The sequence below is a fragment of the Bufo gargarizans genome, chromosome 3, assembly GCF_014858855.1.
Source record: "Bufo gargarizans isolate SCDJY-AF-19 chromosome 3, ASM1485885v1, whole genome shotgun sequence".
NCBI lineage: Eukaryota > Metazoa > Chordata > Amphibia > Anura > Bufonidae > Bufo > Bufo gargarizans.
In genome coordinates this window covers 148,381,637-148,404,956 of record NC_058082.1, presented here as the reverse complement: position 1 = coordinate 148,404,956, position 23,320 = coordinate 148,381,637, and the positions used below count along the sequence as shown (strand labels likewise).

Sequence of the window (23,320 nt, the reverse complement as noted above, 5' to 3'; positions counted from 1 at the left end):
TTAATATCAGTTTGTGCTGCTATTTGTTTTAATTAGTCCGGGCTATACGTCTACGCCATAGTATTTTACTATCATTTTTTATTTATTTATCTGTTGCGAGGCTTTTATTTCTCTTTCTCTCAGAGCTGTGTAGAGCAGAACAGACGTGTTTGTGTAAGGTTCATGAAGATTGGAGACTGACTCCTCCCACACAAGATCACATGGTTATGACATCATCACAGGTCCTTTAGCCCCTCCAGCGACACAGCCTAGAGCCTGATTCCTCCCATACATGGTCACATGGTCATGACATCATCACAGGTCCTTTACCTCCTTCACTTGTAGAAGTACATCCTGGAGCCTGACTCCTCCCACACATGATCACATGGTCGTGACATCATGAAAGGTCTTTTAGCCCACTAGTCCTCCACCTTCCACATAGATGCAGTGTCCAGCGGTGCCGGTGGAGGTATGTGTACAGTCACCGCCATTGTCTGTCAGGATTACTGGGGCAGAGGGGTCATTAACACTTTGGTCTCATCTGTACAAGAGGCAGCAACTGGTAAACTCTGTAACTCTGCTGCAGGGATTTCACCGTCACTCATTGGTTACATTATATATCAGAATTTCCATTCAGCCCCCTCCTAGATACCTACCAGCAGTGACCTGCAGGGGGCGGGAGTGAGAGGACAAAGCAGGACACTGGAGGCTCCTGTGGTAAGTGATGGGACGGCGGCTGGAGGCCAGATACTGGTACTGGGAGGACTTTTCTCCTGCTCTGCAGCCAATATTTATCTGCTGTATAGTAAAAGGACTTCTATCCTGTGTGATGGAATCATAGAAGGGGCCCCTGCTTCTGTCCTGCCTCCTCCACCATCACAGAAGGGGCCCCTGCTCCTGACATGCCTCCTCCACCATCATAATGCTGGTCCCCAGCTATAAAGGGAGAGAACACAGCATCTACACTTTATTATCTCCTCCGATGTCTCCTCTTATTATCTCCAATAATTGTATTTTGTATGAGATTTTGTAGGATTTTACATCATCTCATCTTCTCCCCATTCAGGTTCCTACAATATAGGATCCGCTCAGTGGAGATCTTCTATATAAGATCCTTCTCCTGATTGACCTGTCAAGTATGGATAGAGACAAGGACAAGATGGCAGAGAGTATAATAAATCTCACCCTAGAGATCCTCTTCCGGCTTACTGGAGAGGTGAGAGATTCTGATGATGTCACATTACATCATCTTATCTATGTTACTAACAGATGGCCATGACTGGAGAGGTGAGGGACTCTGGAGATGTATGGAGTGATATTTATTACTGTGTCTCTCCATAACCAGGACTACACAGTAGTGAAGAAGACCTCTAGTGAGCGCTGTCAGGCCCCTGTATCTGAAGGATGGGAAAGAACCCTGAGCCCAATCATGGAGCCTCCACTTCACCCCCTGATACATGAGGAAATCAATAGAGAGAAGATCCTAGAACTCACCAACAAGATGATTGAGCTGCTGACTGGACAGGTGACACTGCTGGGAATGCTGGGACATTATACAGGAACGCTATGAAGGGATCTGGGTGGTGACTGTATCATTGTGTTGTCAGGTTCCTATAAGGTGTCAGGACGTCACCATCTATTTCTCCATGGAGGAGTGGGAGTATTTAGAAGAACACAAGGATATGTACAAGAACATCATGATGGAGGATCAGTTGCCCCTTACACCACCAGGTAATAGACATGACTAAATACATACGTCCTCTCATTATCTGTATGTATGAAATGAATTCAGTCACTGGATGTGTTTCCTACAGTTAAGGAAGAGAGAAAAACACCGGAGAGATGTCCCAGTCCGTTTCTTCCACAGGATGGTTCAGAAGAACATCACAATGTCCCACAGGATGATCAGGTAGATGGAGATAAGGTCTCCTGAAATGTCCCCTATGATCTGTAGAAGGCTGTGAAGATCTTGTGTTCAGTCTTGTTTTATCGTTGTATAATGAGAAAGCTGGAGATGGCAGGATTACAGCTAACCATAGACATTGCATGTTGTCTGGATCTTCTCACAATCTTCTGGCTATGCAGCCTTTAAGAGGGTTCTCCTCTTTGAATTGCTGCAGACCTTGGTTGCACAAGAATGGCCTGTCTTACAATGTATCTATAGGTCTCTACTCCTTGCCATAGCCTGCCGCACCTAGGAATTTCACATAGGGTTGCACCATTCTCCGAGAGGATGCTACTATGCGCATTCATGTTACAAAAGGTACTAGACCCAAGATACCATGATAGTTTTATCATCTTTATTGAACATAATAAAAAAAGTACATAATAAAGCCACATAAGATATGGATAAATAAGAAGTGTGAGCCCGCTTACAAAGTACAGATAATCACAAAATCTAATCAATCAAAAGTAGTAAAGGCCAATGAAAAAGGTAACACTGAAGGGCACCACTAGGATCCTTACATAGCAGAAGTAGCAACACGGCTCACCCACCACTCCCGACCCGTGTGTGCCGTGTAAGCTGGCTCACACTCGTTATTTTTTATCTGTATTTTATGTGGCTTTGTTATATATTTTTAACATGAAATCTCAATAAAAATTGTAGTTTTATCATGGTATTTTGGGTGTCGTACAATTTGGTTGGTACTGTATGACTAGTTATATTTATTGGGGGCCCTTTTTTGGTTGATATGCGCATGCATGGTTCTTTGTGGCCGATACTTCATATCCTTCCATGGCTGCAAACATGTAGTGTGCGTATCACACTATAGTGTACATTAGAGTATGGTCCCAACACACCAGCTGGCCAACATAGTTCCAGTTAAGGTCCTTCATAACGGTTACAGTATCTTTGAGGAACTGACTATATAGAAAAACACAATAGTTCACATAGATTTCCAGGAAGAAGGAAATGAGCTCTCTAAAGACATGAAGATACTCATAAAACACACACCAACTAGCATACACATGCACCCTGCCCAGCCCTCACTGCTCTATAACAGTAGATGTTTGTGCTTGGATTCTAGGATCCCAAATTTGCAGGAATCCATCCGGTATTCCCTTTAGCTGCAACTCTGTATTTATCAGCTGTACCTATTTAGAGACAGACACTGTCTATTCCGCCATTACCAAACTAAAAGGAGGAGACCATCTTTTTCAGGGCCATCAACCAGGTCTATTTGTGTGTACTTTGGCCAACTGCCAGTCTCATGCGAGTTATCTCCTGCGAGTGGTAACAAGAAATTGAACGTCAATCCTCAATTGCCCGTTTCCGTGAATTCTATTTCCACACAGTTGAAATTGTATTTTATTGAGGGGGTTAAATTTCAATTTAATTTAACCAGCATATAGGTGATCAGTAGCATAGCAATACATAGGCTTGGGCACCTACTTTTCTGTGAGCGATAACGAAAATTGAGCGTCAGGCCTGGCCCTTAATCATCTGTTTAGCTTTATTTTATATCCACATGGTAAGACTTTTAGTGGAGCCCTCTTAGACTTCACTGTCCATTCCTAGATGGACACCTTTGTTTTTCCTAAAAAGTGGCAAATAAACCTATGAGAGATAGTCAAGAGAGTCTCTCTTTTGACGATTTGTGTGAGAGCCGTCACCGTTTGGGCTGCCCTGAGGACAAAGTTTGGGGAGGAGGCTGGGGACCCCATGCAAACCTGTGTTAATGATGGTGGTAACAGTGGCACTTGTAGCATCGGCATTGGCGGTGGGGGCAGCGACAGAGACAGTTAGAGAAAAGGCAAGGGAGGGGGACCCAAGAGCCTGCCATGATATCTCAGTCTAAAAAAGTGCACAAAAAAAACTCCAGCTTACCATGTATCCATCATCCTCCATGCACAAAACGAACCAGGCAAGTTCTCCAGACATAAATAATGTAAAGAAGGTTCTAGCACTTGTAAATCGTTTAGTTGCTTCGTCTTTATTTTCGGTAACAAATTACAGCATGTGGACACCACCTTACACCACCACATGCTGTAATTTGTTATCGAAAATAAAGACGAAGCAACTAAACGATTTACAAATGCTGGAACTTTCTTTACATCGTCTAATAAAAGTGGCAGGGAAGGTGAAGACTCCGATGATGATTGTGTGCTAGACAGGACCTGGGACCCAGATCGGGGTGCTAATCCCCTACTGCCACCACCATTAACACAAAGAATATCCCACTACTATTACTACTACCCTATAAAAATCCTTGTATGTTCCATGCTATGCTGCTGTCACGGAATGTGTACAGGTAACAAGGCAAAACAACATGCATAAATGTCTCGCTGGATCCAAAAGCTAAGGAACGAAAGGGAGACCCCTGTAGAAGACCTGGCACTTTCCCTGGCTGCTCAGCCTATGCATAGATCCGAATGGTGGAGGTATGCATATCCACGAACCTTGACTATAAAGCCCTGAGCACCCTACAATAGTGAGGGGACACGACCACCGGCTCCCTACACCAGACACGGAGGGAGTCAGGGTCACCTGGGATCCAGCAAACAGAAAATAACAGATAACAGTGTAACACTTAACTTTGTGGAGGAGAGGAGAACCAGATGGGCAAGCACACATACTCCAGGAAGAAATATAAGCCGCCCAGAAAAGCATTTTGTTTAAAGGGAAACAATTAGTCCAACACATAACAGCTGAGAGACGCTAATGAGAGGAGGAGCTGAATACCACAACACAGAACTCAAGGGGGAGGTTCTGAAAGGCCTCTGTCAGAGCTTCTCAGCTGTCTGGTTGTGACAGCTGCCTCTGCCACTATTGTAGCCACATGCCACTACATACCTCTTCCACATCCACACCACACTGCTGCTGTTCCCAATTAAAAGGGAGAATTTTTTTAGGCTCGTTTACAATGAGCCACTTTTTCTTCTGGTACAACTGGTGTGTCGTATGGGCAGATGTTCCCACCCTGTCGAGACTTATTTTTTTGGATGCTTGGACCACCAAGCCACTTTTTTTTTTTTTTTTTTCTATCCCATAACACAGTGTGTTTAAACATCATCTGCCTCCAATAAGGGACAATTTTTGGAAACTTTGGAATATGAAAAAGCAGAACACATTGCATGTTCACACTGTCAAATGTGCGTACCCATAGCTAAGTATGTCAGTGTCACTCAGACATCATGTACTATTGTCGTCATTGTGTTCCAGAGCTTGAGGAGGGAAAAAGAAAAGATTCATAAAAAAAAAATGAGATAATAATTCTTTCTAAAACGTCCTAGAAGGCCAGAGGACGTTATATACCAACCTTCAGGGCAATTCAAGCAACTTCGGCCCAAATCGATTTGGGTTTGAGCCAAACTTTTTCTAAAGTTTGAAGGTCTGGACCCGAAACGACTTGTGGTTCACTGATCTCTAATTCTAATTACTGATCTTTTCTGGTCATAAAACCTTCCACACAACTTCTCCAACCATCTGATGACTTCTACAATGTTTATTTCACAGCTTGTGAATCCGGGTGAAGATCTGAACATTATATATGTTACAGAGACATATGTGAGGGGCGATGAGCAGAGTACAGAGGACATTCCTACAGATAACCGCCCAGGTGAGTAGTGACCAGTAAATAAAGCAGAGAATATTCACAAATATATATAAAAACAAAAAGACAAGAAATGAATCGCACATCCAGCTGCTATGCTTTGATCTCATCCCTGCTACTTTTGCAGAAACGCCTTCCATTCGGCCAGGTGGTTTTAATTAGCAAGGTATTTTGCAGGAGGGGTTAAATTAACCTACCATGCTCTTAGTCTGAGTTCCTGAGAGCTTCAGGTAAGGTGAGCTTTGACAACTGCTCACATGGTGCGGTACTGCATGGGGGCCTCTGTGCTGTTTTTCTGTCGGGTCAGTGGGGCCCAGTGCTAGGAATGGCATAGTCAGGCAGCAGGGGGGGTGTTTTACTGCTGGGTCCACGCCACAACGTTGGTGGTCGCCGCGCAGCGCCAATTTTAGAGTAGGACCCACTCATAGAGGGAACCTTGGCGTGGTGAGTGGGCTTATGCCTTTTGATTAAAATGTACACTAATGCCTCATTTAGCATGTAGCATAGGAGGCGGTACACATGCGCTATTAAAAAAAAAAGACAAAAGTAATAGCGGCTCACTGTACCTTCAACAAAGGAAAGGTGCTGCAAAGCCCTGTTGATCCACCCAACAAACACAGGTATATATACACTCACCTAAGGAATTATTAGGAACACCATACTAATACGGTGTTGGACCCCCTTTTGCCTTCAGAACTGCCTTAATTCTACGTGGCATTGATTCAACAAGGTGCTGATAGCATTCTTTAGAAATGTTGGCCCATATTGATAGAATAGCATCTTGCAGTTGATGGAGATTTGAGGGATGCACATCCAGGGCACGAAGCTCCCATTCCACCACATCCCAAAGATGCTCTATTGGGTTGAGATCTGGTGACAGTGGGGGCCATTTTAGTACAGTGAGCTCATTGTTATGTTCAAGAAACCAATTTGAAATGATTCGAGCTTTGTGACATGGTGCATTATCCTGCTGGAAGTAGCCATCGGAGGATGGGTACATGGTGGTCATGAAGGGATGGACATGGTCAGAAACAATGCTCAGGTAGCCCGTGGCATTTAAACGATGGCCAATTGGCACTAAGGGGCCTAAAGTGTGCCCAGAAAACATCCCCCTCACCATTGCACCACCACCACCAGCCTGCACAGTGGTAACAAGATACATGTTCTCATTCTGTTTACGCCAAATTTGGACTCTACCATTTGAATGTCTCAACAGAAATCGAGACTCAGACCAGGCAACATTTTTCGAGTCTTCAACAGTCCAATTTTGGTGAGCTTGTGCAAATTGTAGCCTCTTTTTCCTATTTGTAGTGGAGATGAGTGGTACCCGGTGGGGTCTTCTGCTGTTGTAGCCCACATTTCTTTCCCATTCTGACGTTCAGTTTGGAGTTCAGGAGATTGTCTTGACCAGGACCACAACCCGACATGCATTGAAGCAACTGCCATGTGATTGGTTGACTAGATAATCGCATTAATGAGAAATGGAACAGGTGTTCCTAATAATTCTTTAGGTGAGTGTGTATAAAAAAGATAAAAAGCTGGGCTGAGCACTCAAAAACTGGAATAATACATATATACCAAGTGATAAGTTAAAATATTGAAAGTATTAAAAATGTTTAATTCCTGCAAGGCACATACGATCAAAAAACCATAAACAGTTATAAACTGACATAAAATGACATAAAGGTTCTAAAATATGCTCTGCGTTAAATGGATCCAAATACGACAGTGTACTCCAATATATTGTCAGTCAATACTGCCACATCAAGGGGTTAAAATTGCAGAAAAAAGCTGAATCAACACTGTTTGGTAAATTTCCACCTCAGGCTTAAATGGTAAGTGTGTGCACACAACTCGCATTCAGTTAACCCGTATCATTGATTAATCAGCAGGAAAATACCCACACTATTCCTGGTCAGATTAATAAACTGTAAAGTAAGGCAGTATGGCAGAAAAAACTTGCGGTGTATTCGTGGCGTCCCACTCTTGTTAACGGGCCCATTCATATGATCCTCAGTTGTCCAAGTTTGTAGTAGGTTGTGCGTTCAAATGTTCACAGGACGCTCAAGGTGTGTGATACAGCCAGTGTCCGGCGATAACAGGACATAGGTGGGATTCCAGAGAGATGTCTTTCAATCTGTGGTTGATGATAATCCACTCCGGTTTTTACTTGGAACCTGAATCCTGGTTTTCCAAAAGTCCTTTTAAGAGGTATAAAAGGAAGGGGTACAGTAGAAACCCCGAAACGCGTTTGGTCAGGACCTGCTGTATTTACGGATGAAAAACTGTATATTTGCCTTTATCCACCGCTTTCTTTGAAGAAATACAGATTCAAAGACATCTAGTATTGCCTTCATTGTACAACTTTCACAGTAGTTTTGTACAGATGTGTGCCCTCTCACAGTAGTTATGCCCTCTCTGTGCCCCTTTCACAGTTGTAATACCCTCTTTGTGCCCCCTTCACAGTAATAATCCCCATTGTGCCCCTTTATAGTAATAATGCCCACTGTGCCCCTTCACAGTAATAATCCCCACTGTGCCCCCTTCCCAGTAATAATGCCCACTGTGCTAGTAATGCCCTCTGTTCCCCCTCCATACTAGAAATGTCCATTGTGCCCCCTTCACAGTAATAATGCCCACTGTGCCCCCTTTACAGTATTAATTAATGCCTACTGGCCCCCTTTACAGTATTAATTAATGCCTACTGGCCCCCTTCATTGTAGTAATGCCCTCTGGCTCTGTGCCCCCTCCATAGTAGAAAAGTCCATTGTGCCCCCTTCACATTAGTAATGCCTTCTGTGCCCCCTCCATAATAGTAATACCATCTGTGCCCCCAGCCCCCAGCTGTTTGAATAGAGGGCAGCGCCCATATGAGAGCTGCTTTCTCTTTTTTGTTCACCTGCTCGCAGTAGCATTTTCAGTGATGAGCAGGTAAACAGGGCAGAGAAGGCAGTGCTCATACAAAAAAAAAAGCGGACAACCCCTTTAAATACATATTTGGAAAACATTACATACAGCGCTACAGAACATACAGGGTAATACAGCGCCACATACCTCTTACATCCAGTGACTTCTCTTCTCTGATGTAGATATTCTCTTTCCTCTTCTTCTCCTGTTAGACCAGACCACCATGGTGACTTCTTTCAGCCGTGCCTCGTCTCTGCAGAGTTCAACAAACAGACATCTTTTTTTCCTACTTTTCCATCCTCCTCCTCAACTTTCCAACACCCCATCCTGCCACCCCCAACACTGTGTCCGCTGTGCTCCCCAATACTTTACTGCAGAAACAGTCCCCCTGAAAATACTGGTACTACACAGATAGTGCGTCAGTACGAAAACAACCCTTTATATTGTGCGCTAGTAATAAATAAAAAAAAACCCCCATATAAACCCCTAAATGAGATCCCCAATCTCAGACCAAACCTCCTTTAGACCTCTATGTCAGACTCCATATAAGACACCAGTTTTAAACCTCAGATCAGACCCCCATTAGACCTCCATATAAGACAATATCAGACCTCAGATAAGACCCCCATTAGACCTCCAGACCCCCATATCAGACCTCAGACCAGACCCCTATATCAGACCTCCAGACCCCCATTAGACCTCCACTACCACTAGACCTCTAGACCCCCATTGGACCTCCAGACCCCATATATGACCCCCATTAGACCTCCAGACCCCCCCCAGTCAGACCTTCAGACCCCCCCAGTCAGACCACTCCAGACCCCCATAGACCAGACCCCCATTAGACCTCTCCAGACCCCTCATTAGACCTCCATATCAGACCTCAGATCAGACTGTAAAAAAAATAGTCACTTACCTCTCCTGTTGCCACTCTCCCTGTCCTGGCTGCCTTCTCTTTTCAGGGCCTGCGCTGCAGTCACTTGACCTCCTGCAGCGTCAGGTGAGAGTGAGCTCTGTACATCCTGACGCTTGCAGGCAGCCAGAACACAGCAGCGCCGGCCCTGAGAAGAGCAAGCAGGAGGAGGGGTACTGTACAGCACTCACAGCGCTTCTCTCCCCCTCCTCCTGCAGACTAGTGAGCGCTTCCATTATGGAAGCGCTCACTAGTATTCCCTTTATAAGATGCACTGCTTCTTATAAAGGGAAGAGCAATTAGCGCTTCCATCTGTACTGATGGAAGCGCTCATTGCTTCTGTTCTAGCACCCCTCTGAGAGCCGGCGCCCCCCGTCCCCTCCCTGGGCACGACACTGTCGACAATCACTTCTCAAATTATGTTGTATTGTGAGAGGATGTCGGCAATCTAAATCTGAACTTGACAAGGGGTTTATCTATAAGGTTAGTTCTTCTAAAACCATTTCAACCGGTATGAACCTTAAATCGAATGCAATCGCCATGTTTAGGGTGGCCCCAACACTACCCTGGGTCCCCCAGACAACGCTGAGGTGTCCCCATGTGTTGCTGCTCTCTGGGAGGGATGTTAAGGCGTGGTGCACCCCACAAGAGTCGGGGTCTGCAGTAAACCAGTGTACTTATTTACTGGAGGAATTCAAGTGTAAAACAATACAGGCGAGGCATAAGGCTGGCTTCTTCATATATATAAGATTAATTTTTTTTGTAATTACACATTTATTTTGTGCCATACATTTTTTACAATTACAAAAAAATATATAAAATATATAAATCTAAATTAACCTCTAGTTCTGAAAAAGTTTGTGACAGGATTTGAACTCACAGCTTCTGCATCATAGCCCAGAACTTTAACCACTACACTATATAGCTGCATAGCCAGTCACAACAAAATATATATATATATATATTTCTACTGTATAGGTCTCAGTAAATTGGATTCCCTTTCTCTGTCCCTCCCTCCCTCCTTCTCCACTGTCTGCCAAGTGCAGCACACACCATACTGTCATATAAGAGGAGCACAGTATAGTACCAAAAAAACGAACATCCCGATACCGAATCGATACTTGCATAAAAGTATCGATTGGGTATCGAAAGTTCGATACCCAAAACAATCCTAATATATTATATATATTTGTAATTACATTTTTATAATTTATTTAGTGCCATACATTTTTTACAATTACTAAAAAATATATAAATTTAATCTCTATTTCTGAAATTTATCTGCTGGAATTTGAACTCACAACTTTTTGCATTAGAGGCAAGCATCTTAACCACTGGGCTATACAACACAATGATAACCTGTGCTGAAAAAACCTCATAGTAGTTTCTGTATCAATAAGTAATATCCTAGATATATCCTAGTAATATCCTAGATATAAATAACATCCTAGTGTGCTGGGCGGAGAACAGGGCCGCGGGGCTTGCAGTGCGGCCCTTCCTGCTTCTCTGGCATAAGTCCACCGGTGGAGGAAGCCCGGGCAGCGTCCGTGCACGTTATCACGATAGGATGGGCAGGTCACGTGTTCGCAGACTAGATCTCGGTGGGCTCGAGATCTCAGGAGCCTCTGTAGCCGACATACTTCCCTTAGGCAACGAGCGCTTTAAAAAGAGAGGGAAGAAAAACAATTCCCAGTGTCTTTGCTGGGAGAAAGAAGCACTTGGGAGATGTCTACTCCAGGTGACTCATACAGCGTCCGGAGTCTGCAGACCCGACCAAAGCCCTCAGCCCGGTGGGCTCTCCTCCCCTGGGGGGGGTAAATAGGATTTTTACAACTGTGTTTCACCCCGGATGAGGGGATTTACGTATTTTCTTTTATGGCTAAAGGCTGCTTCCTTCTGAATATGTATTGTAATATATTCCCCTAGGTTAGGGATCCGCAAAAATCAGCTGAAACTTCTCAACGTATATTTAAAAAAAAATCAATTTGCAAAAAGGGACTGCCTTCCGGTAATAAAAATTGTATCAGAATGTTTGGAAAAAATTGTATCAGAAGAATCTCCTTCCCTTCTGGATAATATCAAAAACATTATCAAAGAGGAAGTGAGCAGCGCTGTGGACTGTAAAATGGCATCCACATCTCAAAAACCTTCCACCTCCATGTTAGCAGTGTCTGCCCCTTCTGAAATAGTTCTGCAGGAGGAAGATTTTGATGAAGGGGAGTTACTTTCCAGGTCCGACTCTGATTCCTCTGAAGACGAATCCGGTCGTCCCCTTTGCTCCATTGAAGAGACAGATTCTCTATTAAAAACCATAAGGGCGACTTTAAATCTGGAAGACTCTAAACAACCAAAATCGGTACAGGACCTTATGTTTAGAGGCTTGGGGGGGAAAAAGAAAAAAGGGTTTTTTCCCCTGCATTCTAATATTGTCAGACTTATTAATAAAGAATGGACTGACCCAGAGAAAAACCCTGGGGTCTCCAGGATTTTTAAAAGGAAGTATCCGTTTACCGAGGAGGATACGACCCTTTGGGATAAATGTCCTAGCGTTGATGCTCCGGTAGCAAAAATAACTGAAAAATATGATCTCCCTTTTGAGGATGTAGGTCTTCTAAAACCCCATGGACAAAAAAAGTGAAGCTCTTTTAAAAAGATCTTTGGAAGCTTCTATGGCCATTTTAAAAACGAAGTGTAGCGGCCACTTATACTGCCAGGTCCATGGTCATTTGGATTAACCAGATGGAGGAGCATTTAGTGGCAGGAACCCCAAGGGAAGATATTATTGCTTCCTTGCCCATGTTTAAACAGGCAACAAATTTTCTGGTGGATGCCTTGAAAAAGCCACAAATAGGAAAAAAAGGTTTTCTGTCAGAACCCAAAAATTTTCATCAAAGACGAAATTTCGGCTCCTCCACAAGGGGCAGGCAGGACCAGATAAAAACGTTTTTTTTTTCAGGAAGATGGCAGACAGGTAGAGGTTTTATCTTTAACCCAGCAAATTCCTCTTAAAAACCTAGCAATCAATGACACCAGAAGTGCAGTGGGAGGAAGGCTAAAAAATAAATAAATTCCCTCCTAGGGAGAAAAATCTCCAGATCCCCCCTGTGTATTAGATGTAATATCGTCAGGTCTAAAAATAGAATTTTGCCCCTCTCCTCAAGATGTTTTTTGAATTACAAGGAGCAAAAAAAAAATCAGTCAGTGCTCATAAATCAACTGATGATTCTGCTTCAGAAAAAAGCCATCGTTCCTGTTGCACCTGGAGAAGAAAAGACAGGCTTTTATTCACCAATTTTCTCAGTGAGAAAACCAAATGGCTCTCACAGAGCAATTATAAATTTAAAGGGCCTAAATCGTCAGGTCCAGTACAAACATTTCAAAATGGAAACGATAAAATCTACAATAAATCTTCTCGAAAAAACGTTTATATGGCAACCTTGGATCTGACCGATACATATTATCATATCCCTATATACAGTGGTTATTACAAATATCTAAGGTTTGCGATTCAGTTGGGGAAAAAGGTGTCCCATTTTGAATTTGGGCTAAATACAAGCGTTTTCATGTAGTCCTTCATATTTAACTGTAAGAGATGACACGATAGTGCTGAAAAACACTCCCTCTTTTTTACCCAAGGTGGTCTCAAACTTTCACTCTCTGCAAGAAGTTTTGTTGCCATCATTCGGTTCTCCAGCAGGTTGTCCGGAAGAGAGGCGTTCTCATAATCTGGACTTTTGCAGAAGTGTGTTAGCTTACCTTAAGGCAACAGAAATTTTCAGGAAGACAGACAGAAAAACTCCTCATTCAGTTTGCTGGGCCAAATAGAGGACAGGCGGCAAGCAAGACAACCATCGGAAGATGGATCAGATCGGCAATCGTTTTTTGCTACAACTTCAAAGTTGTCATTCCTCCAAAGGGACGAAAAGCTCATTAAACTCGATCAGTCGCAGCTTCCTGGGCAAAGTCAGCGGACGTCTCTCTGGAACAAATATGCCAGGCAGCCATCTGGTCTTCCCCTTCTACTTTTTTTTTATATTATCAATTAGATGTGATAAAATAGGGACTTATCGTTTTCTCGCAGAGTCTTATCTGCAGTGGTCCCACCCTACTTATTTAATCTCTCTGGTATTCCTCCTGTGAATCCGTGTCGCTGTGGAGGCGTTTGGAAAGATTACAATTACTTACCGGTAATTGTTTTTTCCTCTAGCCTCCACAGCGGCACGGGAAATCCCCCCCCCCCCCCACATTTATGTAATAATTTGATGCCGTATTCTGGTATTTTGTTTTGTTATTTGAAAAATAGATAAATAACATTATGTTGCATCAATTTCAGAGTTTCTCAGTTATTTACTGGAGCAGGTAAGGGGAGGGGGCTAATTAAAGGTTTCCTGTCCCTAGGGGAGGCGAGGTAACCTCCTGTAAATCCGTGCCGCTGTGGAAGCTAGAGGAAAAAACAATTACCGGTAAGTAATTGTAATCTTCGTTTTTTACTCCCTGCTTTTTCGGAGGCCATAACTTTTTTTTATTTTTCAGTAAAAACAAATAAGAGCGGATATGTCAAACATATAATTATATTGCCCACTGAGTCTGTGTGATATAGTTGCTGCGGTGGTGCAATTTGACAGAACAAAGTCCCAATAATATATCCAAACAAAGAATATAGTCATGGCACTCCCCAGCCTAAAGTCTTCCTTATTTCTCCATATAAAAACGGTAATTTTTATTTTCATATTCTGACCCCTTTATTAATTTTTTTGCAGTTATGTCTGAGGAGCTGTCTGGCTTCCTCATTTTTTGTGGGGAGATCTGTACTTTTTATTGATACAATTTTGGGGTGTGTCATACTCTTTTTATTACATTTTTGGGGGAGGTGATGCGACCATAAAACTGTAAATTGGCCATTTTGATTTGTTTTTCTGTTTGCTGTATGGGATAAAGATTTTTATATTTTAATAATACAGCTGTTTTCACAAATGGCGATGTCTATGATGTTTTGTTTTTTATTGTTTATTTTGATTTTAGGGAAAGGGGGGTGATTAGAATTTTTTAAAATATGTTTACATTTTTTTTATAATAATAAAAACATTAAACAAAACATTGACTCTCAGACTCCAATAAATAGGCAGGGTCTCCATAGGAACATACACAGCAGCCATGAATTATTTAGGAGAACTGAGACTGCTGCACACACTATCCAGCTTCCCTGATCCCCCTAGGGGGAGCCATTGAAAGCCCTGTTTTTTTTATTTTTGTTTATTTTTTTAGCTTCCAGAACCATTTTTCGCGGACAAGAATAGGACAGATTATATTTTTTTGACGGACTGGAACCACGGATCACTGACGCGTTTTCAACGGCTCAGTAAAAATAAATGGGTCCGCATCTGAAATGCTAAGAAATAGGCAGAATGGACGAGGAGACAAACAACGGTCGTGTGCATGAGGCCTTAGGAGGAGAGATCATACAGAACCTACTCATACTGGAGTCTGTGTCAGAGTTCAAATAAGTAAATACATTTCATCTGCTTTCTTGGCAGAGTCCCTATTAAACGGGTTTTCCTCCAAAAAATATTCTTCCGTTCTCAAACTCTCTGTATTGTGCCACCTGCTGTTTGCTCCATTTCTAATTTCTCTGTCAACTTCACTGAGGTGGTTACAGATACTCAGTTCCATCTTTAAACTGTCACCTGCTGCAGCACATAGGACATGCCCACTGGGAACTGAGGTACAGGGCTGGTTCTAGCTTTGTTAGAAATCGGTTGTCATGTATTATGTGATAGAAGATTTCATTTTTTACATTACTCATAGGACAACCACTTTAAATTCAAACAGTGGCCTGTACTGGTGTACCCATCGAAATGTCATCAAATAATTTTGAAATAATTTAACAAAATATGTATTTTTATAGGAGAGCCTACGATAGAGTATGCAAGTCTGCTACATGACTATGGCATACTGTTTGTCAAAGGGGGAGTGCCCCTTGAAACATCGCAGATGGCGAGGGTGGTATTCTACTCTAAACACTCGTGAATTGCTCAATCTATAGACCAAGCTGAGTGCATGGTGATCTATATGGTGATCTAATTTGATGATCTATATGGTCTTCAATCATTCTATCGATGTAAGGTCTCTTTTCCTATTGTTCATGGTGAATAAAGAAAGTAAAGATATACGAGGGATGTTCAATAAGTCATGAATATGAAAACTAAATTTTACTTACTACTTTTCAATGTAATCCCCTTTGACTTCAACGCACTTACTCCACTTCGCCTCAAGTTATCTTATGCCCTCAGAATAGAAGACTTCTTCAGGAACCCTGCACCCTTTGACTGAATTATCATCAGGAAACCATTGCTAATGCAGAAATTTCTTCAGGTTCCTGAAAGAGAAAGTAATCACTGTGATTAAGGTCTGGACTGTAGGATGGATGGTTAAGATCTATGAAGCCGCATTCCCTGAAAGCAGCTTGTGATTTGCAAGACTTGTGAGCTGGAGCATTGTTATGTGTTTCTCTTTTATTACCTCACGTAATTCCTTCATTGTTGAAGAATAGGTATCTCCAGTAATTGTTGTCTAGTAATTGCTGTATCCCAAAAAACTGTTGCAATGATCTTTCCAGCTGATTGCTATGCACAAAATGTCTTTTGAGTTGGTGACCCCTTGTGCTTCCTTTGCATGGCGTCTTTAGTCTCAGGATCATGGCAGTGGCATAAGAAGAGGTTGTTGTACAACCTGAAAGATCCAGGGCTATCAGGCTTGCCTTGGCTCACTTTCATCTTTACCTTCACAACTATCAAACATTTGTTCAGTCAAGCTAATTTACAAAACAGTTCATTTCAATAAACAGGGTACAAGGAGGTTTATTCAGAGCAGAGGAGCTTCAACTGTGCAATATTCTCTTGGATAGTGAAGAAATGAAAAAAAAAATATAGCTCAGGGTACTATAGTCACAGAGAGGAAAAACTAAGATATCCAAATTTGCTCTGTATTGTTCTCACCATGTTCTAGCTTCAGACGATTTATTGATCAGCTGGGAAGAAAATCTGTGTGTATGTATATTCCACCACTTCTATAATTGCTGAGAGTTCTCAGGAAGAGTCTGGAGAAGCTTACAGGAGTCATAGGCCTTCTCCTATGAAGGCATCCCATGACCTGCTTCCCATTTCTGTAGTTACTCTCAAGGGACAGTTACTGAAGCCTGACAGATTTTTGGATTTTTCGGACCTTCAAAACTTCTCTTCCAGTTGGGGTGTCTTTTTCTTTATCTACACAAGTTACATCTCATTGTGTGGAATGTGGCAAGGACAACCTAGGATTTCTACTGAGGTTGTCAACATTATGTAAGCTGCCTCACGAAGCCTCGGGACATTATTGTAGAATGTATTGAAGAAGAAAAAAAAAACACTCATTGTGCAATTCACCGTCATCAAAAAACTGTTGTCAAGCAAGGTTTCCAACCACCATCAGTATAAAAACATTGGATAATTCTCTCTGATTCACCATTTTCAAGATCTTCTTGATAGTTGACATTACCTCTACAGGGCATATTAGTTAACTATAGGATCTGTACATACAAGTGACCTTATCTCAGAGATTTAGAATCCACAAGGTCAGGCAAAGGAGGAATGGCTTTACCTTGATGTCAGAAAGTTAGATAACTTCAGAAAATCTGAGGCCCTGTTTCTTCAGCTTCAATGACCCAATAACGACTAAAAAGCAATTAATGCCTCTAGTTCAGTGGTTCAGGAGATCTATTTAGAAGTGCTACCTATTTAGTCAGTCAATCCATCTGCTAGCCTTTCCTGGAATGAAATGGCCACATACCACTGCAGCAAACTTGCAACGTTGTGGCATGGTCAATATCTTACCCATTGAAGGGTGGGGGCATATCCTAGCCATATGCCCCCATTGTCTGAGATGGGAATACCACTTTAATGTTAAGCAATAAAAAACATGTAAAGAAAATGCTAAGAATGAATCATAGCAAAAAATAGATCCTCCCATCAGTGTTGCCAGTGACGTCACCAGCACTAATGGGCAGGCTTTAGCGCTGCCCTAGTCTTTGCGATTCAGCACACTGAAAAGGAGAGTGCTCCGATGTTCTTCTCTGAGTGGCTGCCTGGGAGAAGAAGGGGATATATCAGTTCTGAACCCAGACAACCCCTTTAAGCTTTTAAAACTATTCTACTATACTTTTCTGTAGCACATGTGTAAATGTAACCAGACAAGAAGGCAGACAAAGATGGCTTCAACAGGTCATAACTGCTGTTTGGTGGTACTCTACTTTGTGGGCACTAAGGTGGCATTGCTCCTGTGGAGGGGCACTAAGGGGGAATAACTACTCTGTGGGGCACAAAGCGACATACAAGGCCCAGGCAGCAGACTGTAAAGTAAACTCTTGAAAACATTTGTCCAATGTTTTATTTTTTCATTTTTTCCCATGACTGATGGTGTGGGGGGTGCATTTGTTTGGTTAGCGTGGGTAGTCTTAGCTAGCTGCAGGAGGGGGTAAGTGAAAAATTTGTTCGGGGAGAAAGGGAGGTGTTCAAAAATTTGCTATGGGGTCCAAACCTTTCTAGTGATGCCCTAGTTTGCTATTCGATTGTTTGGCCACCACTTTAATTTTGTCCATGCCATGTAATTTTATGGAGTTTTTATATATAGAAATTTTATATCAATAGAATTTTATAGTTTTATTATTTAAGAATAATTAAATGTTTTGTATGCTTGGCAGATTACTATATCAGGAACTCAGAGGGACATCTGATCTCTTCAGATTTTAAGGTAGATGATGGAGGTATACAAAATATGTATGAAGAACATGCCAGTATACAAGAAATATCAACATACATTCACAGAAAAAACGTATTATTTGATCCTTTTAAACTGGTCCAATCTTCTGATTCATCACGGAATGGAGCACAAAATGAAAGTCACCAAAGCGGTGTTGAATGTCAAAAAGCTCACATAAGTGAGAAGCCATTTTCATGTTTACAATGTGGTAAATGTTTCATTGTAAAACAAAATCTGGTTACACATCAAAGAACTCACACAGGGGAGAAGCCATTTTCATGTTCAGAATGTGGGAAGTGTTTTTCTAAAAAACACAATCTAGTTAGACATCAAAGAACTCATAGTGGAGAGAAGCAATTTTCATGTTTAGATTGTGGGAAATGTTTTATTGATAAATTGGATCTTGGTAAACATCAAATAATTCACACAGGGGAGAAGTCATGTTCAGAATGTAGGAAAAAAATTTCTGAAAAAAAAGATCTTATTAGACATATAAGAATTCACACAGGAGAGAAGCCATATTCATGTTCAGAATGTGGGAAATGTTTTATTGATAAAACGGCTCTTGGTAAACATCAAAGAATTCACACAGGGGAGAAGTCATGTTCATGTTTAGAATGTGGGAAATGTTTTTCTGAAAAAAAAGATCTTATTAGACATATAAAAATTCATACAGGAAAGAAGCCATTTTCATGTTTAGATTGTGGGAAATGTTTTATTGATAAATCGGATCTTGGTAAACATCAAAGAATTCACACAGGGGAGAAGCCATATGCATGTTTAGAATGTGGAAAATGTTTTGTAAGCAGTTCTAATCTTTATGGACATCAGTACACTCACAAAAGGGAGAAGCCGTTTTCATGTTCAGAATGTGGGAAATGTTTTAACCATAAATCAGCTCTCGTTAAACATAAAAGAATTCACACAGGGGAGAAGCCATTTTTATGTTCAGAATGTGGGAAATGTTTTGCTCTAAAAAAATATTTGGTTACGCATCAAAAAACTCACACAGTGATAAAGCCATTCTCATGTTTAGAATGTGGAAAATGTTTCAACCATAAGTCAGACCTTGTTAAACATCAAAGAACTCACACAGGGGAGAAGCCATTTTTATGTTTAGAATGTGGAAAACGTTTTTATGTAAAAAAAAATCTGGTTACTCATCAAAGAACTCACACAGGGGAGAAGCCATATTCATGTTCAGAATGTGGGAAATGTTTTAACCAGAAATCGCATCTTGTTACACATCAAAAAATTCACAAAAGAGAGAAGCCATCTTCATGTTTAGCTAGTTACTGACTGCCATATGTATTTTACAGTGGTCACTAACTAGCTTTATTATCATAGATACGCTTTTTTATGGTGCTGCATCGAAATAAAACAGCACCTTATCGGTGGGGTTGCTGTGAGAGGTCCCTGAACACAAATGATCTCCTGTATTGAATGAATACAGTGATCAATTGTAAAAGACAGTTAAAAGCAAATCACCTTTTACTGAAAATGTTCATCAAGTGGGGAAAAAAAAAAGAACCTCAATCCTCTGATTGGTATGGGGACTTCACTTAATTCCTGTAAAAACCACACATACAGGGGCTTATGGGACAGTCAAAAAATAGAGCTGGATTCCCACAACAACTAGTGTGCAGGCAGGTGGAAAAAGGGGCTACATTCGCACTTGCACTTGACCAGTTATTTGTAGTCAAGTGGAGAAAGGGACTACCACTGATAAGAGTAAGCCTATCTGCATGACACATAATACATTTTTCGGGGGCGTATCTCTCCGACTAGGTCCTTCAATTATATCCGATAAAGCATAAAACAAGACCCGGATATAAAAAGGTAGCGACCCACCCATTACAGACTGCTACATATTATGGATTTGTCCATTATAAAGTAACAATCGCCTTCCTCTGGTTCCAGAAGGTGATTGAGCACCCTCCTGTTTGATACCACTGCACCTCAGCAATTACACGAGTCTTAAGAGGCGTGAAGGCTCCCAGAGTGTTATTTTCCTCCCCCACGTCCCCGCCACTACCTCCAGAACATATTTTGAAACATGGAAGGTGGAGGAATCCCCGATTTATTGTGCCATGTGTCCATCACAACCAGGCCTCTGTTATTACCTTTGAAACATAACACACTAATTATTAATTTTATGTAACATTTAGGGAATGCCAAAAGGGTTGTGGGGTGAGGAAATCAATTTACTCATAATTTCTGTCTAGTTTTTATTCTCTGTTACTGGGTTGTCTGCTGCTAGGATAACTATAATTATTACAAAAAGGGTTGGCCGTGGGGATTTGGGAGCCAAGTTACTCATATTTTCTGTTTAGTTGTTACTGTTTGTTAGTGGGTTCTCCATTACTGGACTGTCCAAAATTATTAATTTTATTGAAGTTTTAGGTAACACCAAAAAGCGTGGGTCTTTTTAGGAAGTCAATATATTCACATTGTGATTTAATTTTTTTTTTCAATATAATTCTTAGACAATTAGTTTTAGGGTTAGGGTTACAGTTAAAGAGGGTTATCCAAAACAATAAAAAGTTCCCCATATGTCGGGCTCCTCACATTGATTATACTTACCCCGCTTCCTGTGCTGCTCCAGGTTCCTGCACTGCCGCTTATCCCCGTGCACAGATGACTGGGACAGATGCACTGCCGCTTCTCCCCGTGCAATAGCTGACTGGGACGAGACTCCCTAGCATTGTGGGCGACACTAGGGAGGCTCATCCCCGTCTGTCATTGACTGCTCCCCCCGACACCGGATGTTTTCATCTGTGCACAGGGAGAAGCAGCAGCAACAGTACGGGGACCAGGAGCGGCGTGGGGAGCAGGGTAAGTATATTCAAAGTGAAGAGCCCGTCATATGGGGGAGCTTTTTATAGTCTTGGATAACCCCTTTAAAAGCTAAGTTTTAATATTCTTTGTTTATTGTGCAGAAAGACACATCTGTCTATTCCAGTCTGTCTATTCTACTCCCATAAGTATTGGTAAAATAAAAATATGGGCTTGTCAAAAACAGCAGCCTGCTCTTAATCGGCAACACATGCAGCTCACACCGCTCCTCTATTTGAAGCAGACATTTGGTTTCTGCATTTCATTGATAATGTGCAAGTTTTCCCAAGAAAAGTCTGTGGCTATGATTGCCTACTTAAATTGAGGCCATAACTCACCCCTCTAAAGAAATCATTTTTAAATTTTTGCACCCTTACCAAAATATATCAGGAAATAATCCAACAAATGTGGTCCATGGATGTTATCCACAAGCACCATGGGCGTAGTTACAACCCCTTCAGGACCAAGACGTTTTTCACCTTCCTGACACGGCTTAATTTAGCAAATTTGACGTCTCACTTTATGTGGTAGTAACTTTGGAATGTTTTCACTTATCGAAACGATTCTGAGATTGTTTTTTCATGAGACATAGTACTTCATGTTAATTGCAAATTTGATTTACCTTTATTGATAAAAAAAATCTAATATCCAGAAAATTTCAAAAAATGTAAAATTTGGGATATTTGAATTTTTCTGCTTTTAATACATTTAGTGATGCCTCACAAAATAGTTATTACTTAACAGTCTCCAAATGTCTACTTTATGTTGACATAATTTTGTAAATATCTTTATTTTTTTCAAACATTTAGGTTTAGACTTTTAAAGGTAATTTTTCAAATTTTCCAGAAAATTTCCAAAATCAACTTTTTAACCCCTTAGGGACACAGCATTATTTCACCTTAAGGACCAGGCCATTTTTTGCAAATCTGACCAGTGTCACTAAAAGTGCTGATAACTTTAAAACGCTTTGACTTATCCAGGCCGTTCTGAGATTGTTTTTTTTCATCACATATTGTACTTCATGACACTGGTAAAATTAAGTAAAAAAAATTAATAATATTATTTTAAAAAAAATACCAAATTTGCCAAAAATTTGTTAAAAATGGCAAATTTCCAAGATTCAATTTCTCTACTTCTATAATTTCCCATATGTCTACTTCATGTTTGGATCATTTTGGAAATTATATTTTTTTTTTTGGGGATGAAATTTTTCTTACATTTTCAAAAAAACACTTTTTAGGGACCAGTTCAGGTCTGAAGTCACTTTGTGAGATTTACATAATAGAAACCACCCAAAAATGACCCCTTTCTAGAAACTTCACCCTTAAAGGTATTCAAAACTGATTTTACAAATGTCGTTAACCCTATAGGTGTTCCACAAGAGTTAATGGCAAATGGTGATAAAATTTCAGAATTTGGATTTTTTTTTGCAGATTTCCCATTTTAATCAATTTTTTCCAGTAACAAAGCAAGGGTTAACAGCCAAACAAAATGCTATATTTATTGCCTCGATTCTGTAGTTTGCAGAAACACCCCATATGTGGTCGTAAACTACTGTATGAGCACACAGTAGGGCGTAGAGGGAAAGGTGCGCCGTATGGTTTTTGGAAGGCAGATTTTGATGGACTGTTTTTTTTTTTTTTACACCATGTCCCATTTGAAGCCCCCCTGATGCACCCTTAGAGTAGAAACTCCATAAAAGTGACCCATCTAAGAAACTACACCCCTCAAGGTATTCAAAACTGATTTTACAAACTTTGGAAAATAGAGATACAATTTCAAAATTTCACTTTTTTGGCAGATTTCCATTTTAATAATTTTTTTCCAGTTACAAAGCAAGGGTTAACAGCCAAACAAAACTCAATATTTATGGCTCTGATTCTGTAGTTTACAGAAACACCCCATATGTGGTCGTAAACCGCTGTACAGGCACACGGCAAGGTGCAGAAGGAAAGGAATGCCATACGGTTTTGGAAGGCAGATTTTGCTGGACCATTTTTTTTTTACACAATGTCCCATTTGAAGCCCCCCTGATGCACGCCTAGAGTAGAAACTCCAAAAAAAGTGACCCCATTTTAGAAACTATGGGATAGGGTGGCAGTATTGTTGGTACTAGTTTAGGGTACATATGATTTTTGGTTTCTCTATATTACACTTTTTGTGTGAGGCAAGGTAACAAGAAATAGCTGTTTTGTCACCGTTTTTATTTTTTGTTATTTTCAACATTCATCTGACAGGTTAGATCATGTAATATTTTCATAGAGCAGGTTGTCACGGACATGGCGATACCTAATATGTATACAATTTTTTTATTTATGAAAGTTTTACACTGATTTCATTT

At 41.1% G+C, this 23,320-nt stretch overlaps 2 protein-coding genes across 2 annotated transcripts; both read left to right on the top strand.

Moving 5' to 3' along the window:
• The first annotated feature begins 406 nt into the window (after positions 1-406).
• Positions 407-3,660, top strand: LOC122931448 (oocyte zinc finger protein XlCOF29-like). The gene is made up of 5 exons (XM_044285520.1): positions 407-448; positions 1,046-1,195; positions 1,325-1,504; positions 1,587-1,599; positions 3,527-3,660. Exons 2-5 carry the CDS (start codon positions 1,118-1,120, stop codon positions 3,658-3,660), a joined length of 405 nt encoding a protein of 134 aa, XP_044141455.1. The 5' UTR covers positions 407-448; positions 1,046-1,117.
• A 1,834-nt stretch (positions 3,661-5,494) lies between these two features.
• On the top strand, positions 5,495-20,657 carry LOC122930584 (oocyte zinc finger protein XlCOF6.1-like). The gene is made up of 2 exons (XM_044284074.1): positions 5,495-5,540; positions 18,086-20,657. The coding sequence occupies exon 2, from the start codon at positions 18,160-18,162 to the stop codon at positions 19,441-19,443; it is 1,284 nt and encodes a 427-aa protein (XP_044140009.1). The 5' UTR covers positions 5,495-5,540; positions 18,086-18,159; the 3' UTR covers positions 19,444-20,657.
• Positions 20,658-23,320: the final 2,663 nt, after the last annotated feature.

Coding starts and splice junctions, on each gene's coding strand:
- LOC122930584 (XM_044284074.1), top strand. CDS start 18,160: ATGTATGAAGAACATGCCAGTATACAAGAAATATCAACATACATTCAC.
- LOC122931448 (XM_044285520.1), top strand. CDS start 1,118: ATGGATAGAGACAAGGACAAGATGGCAGAGAGTATAATAAATCTCACC. Junction 1,196..1,324: donor TCTTCCGGCTTACTGGAGAG/GTGAGAGATTCT, acceptor CTCCATAACCAG/GACTACACAGTAGTGAAGAA.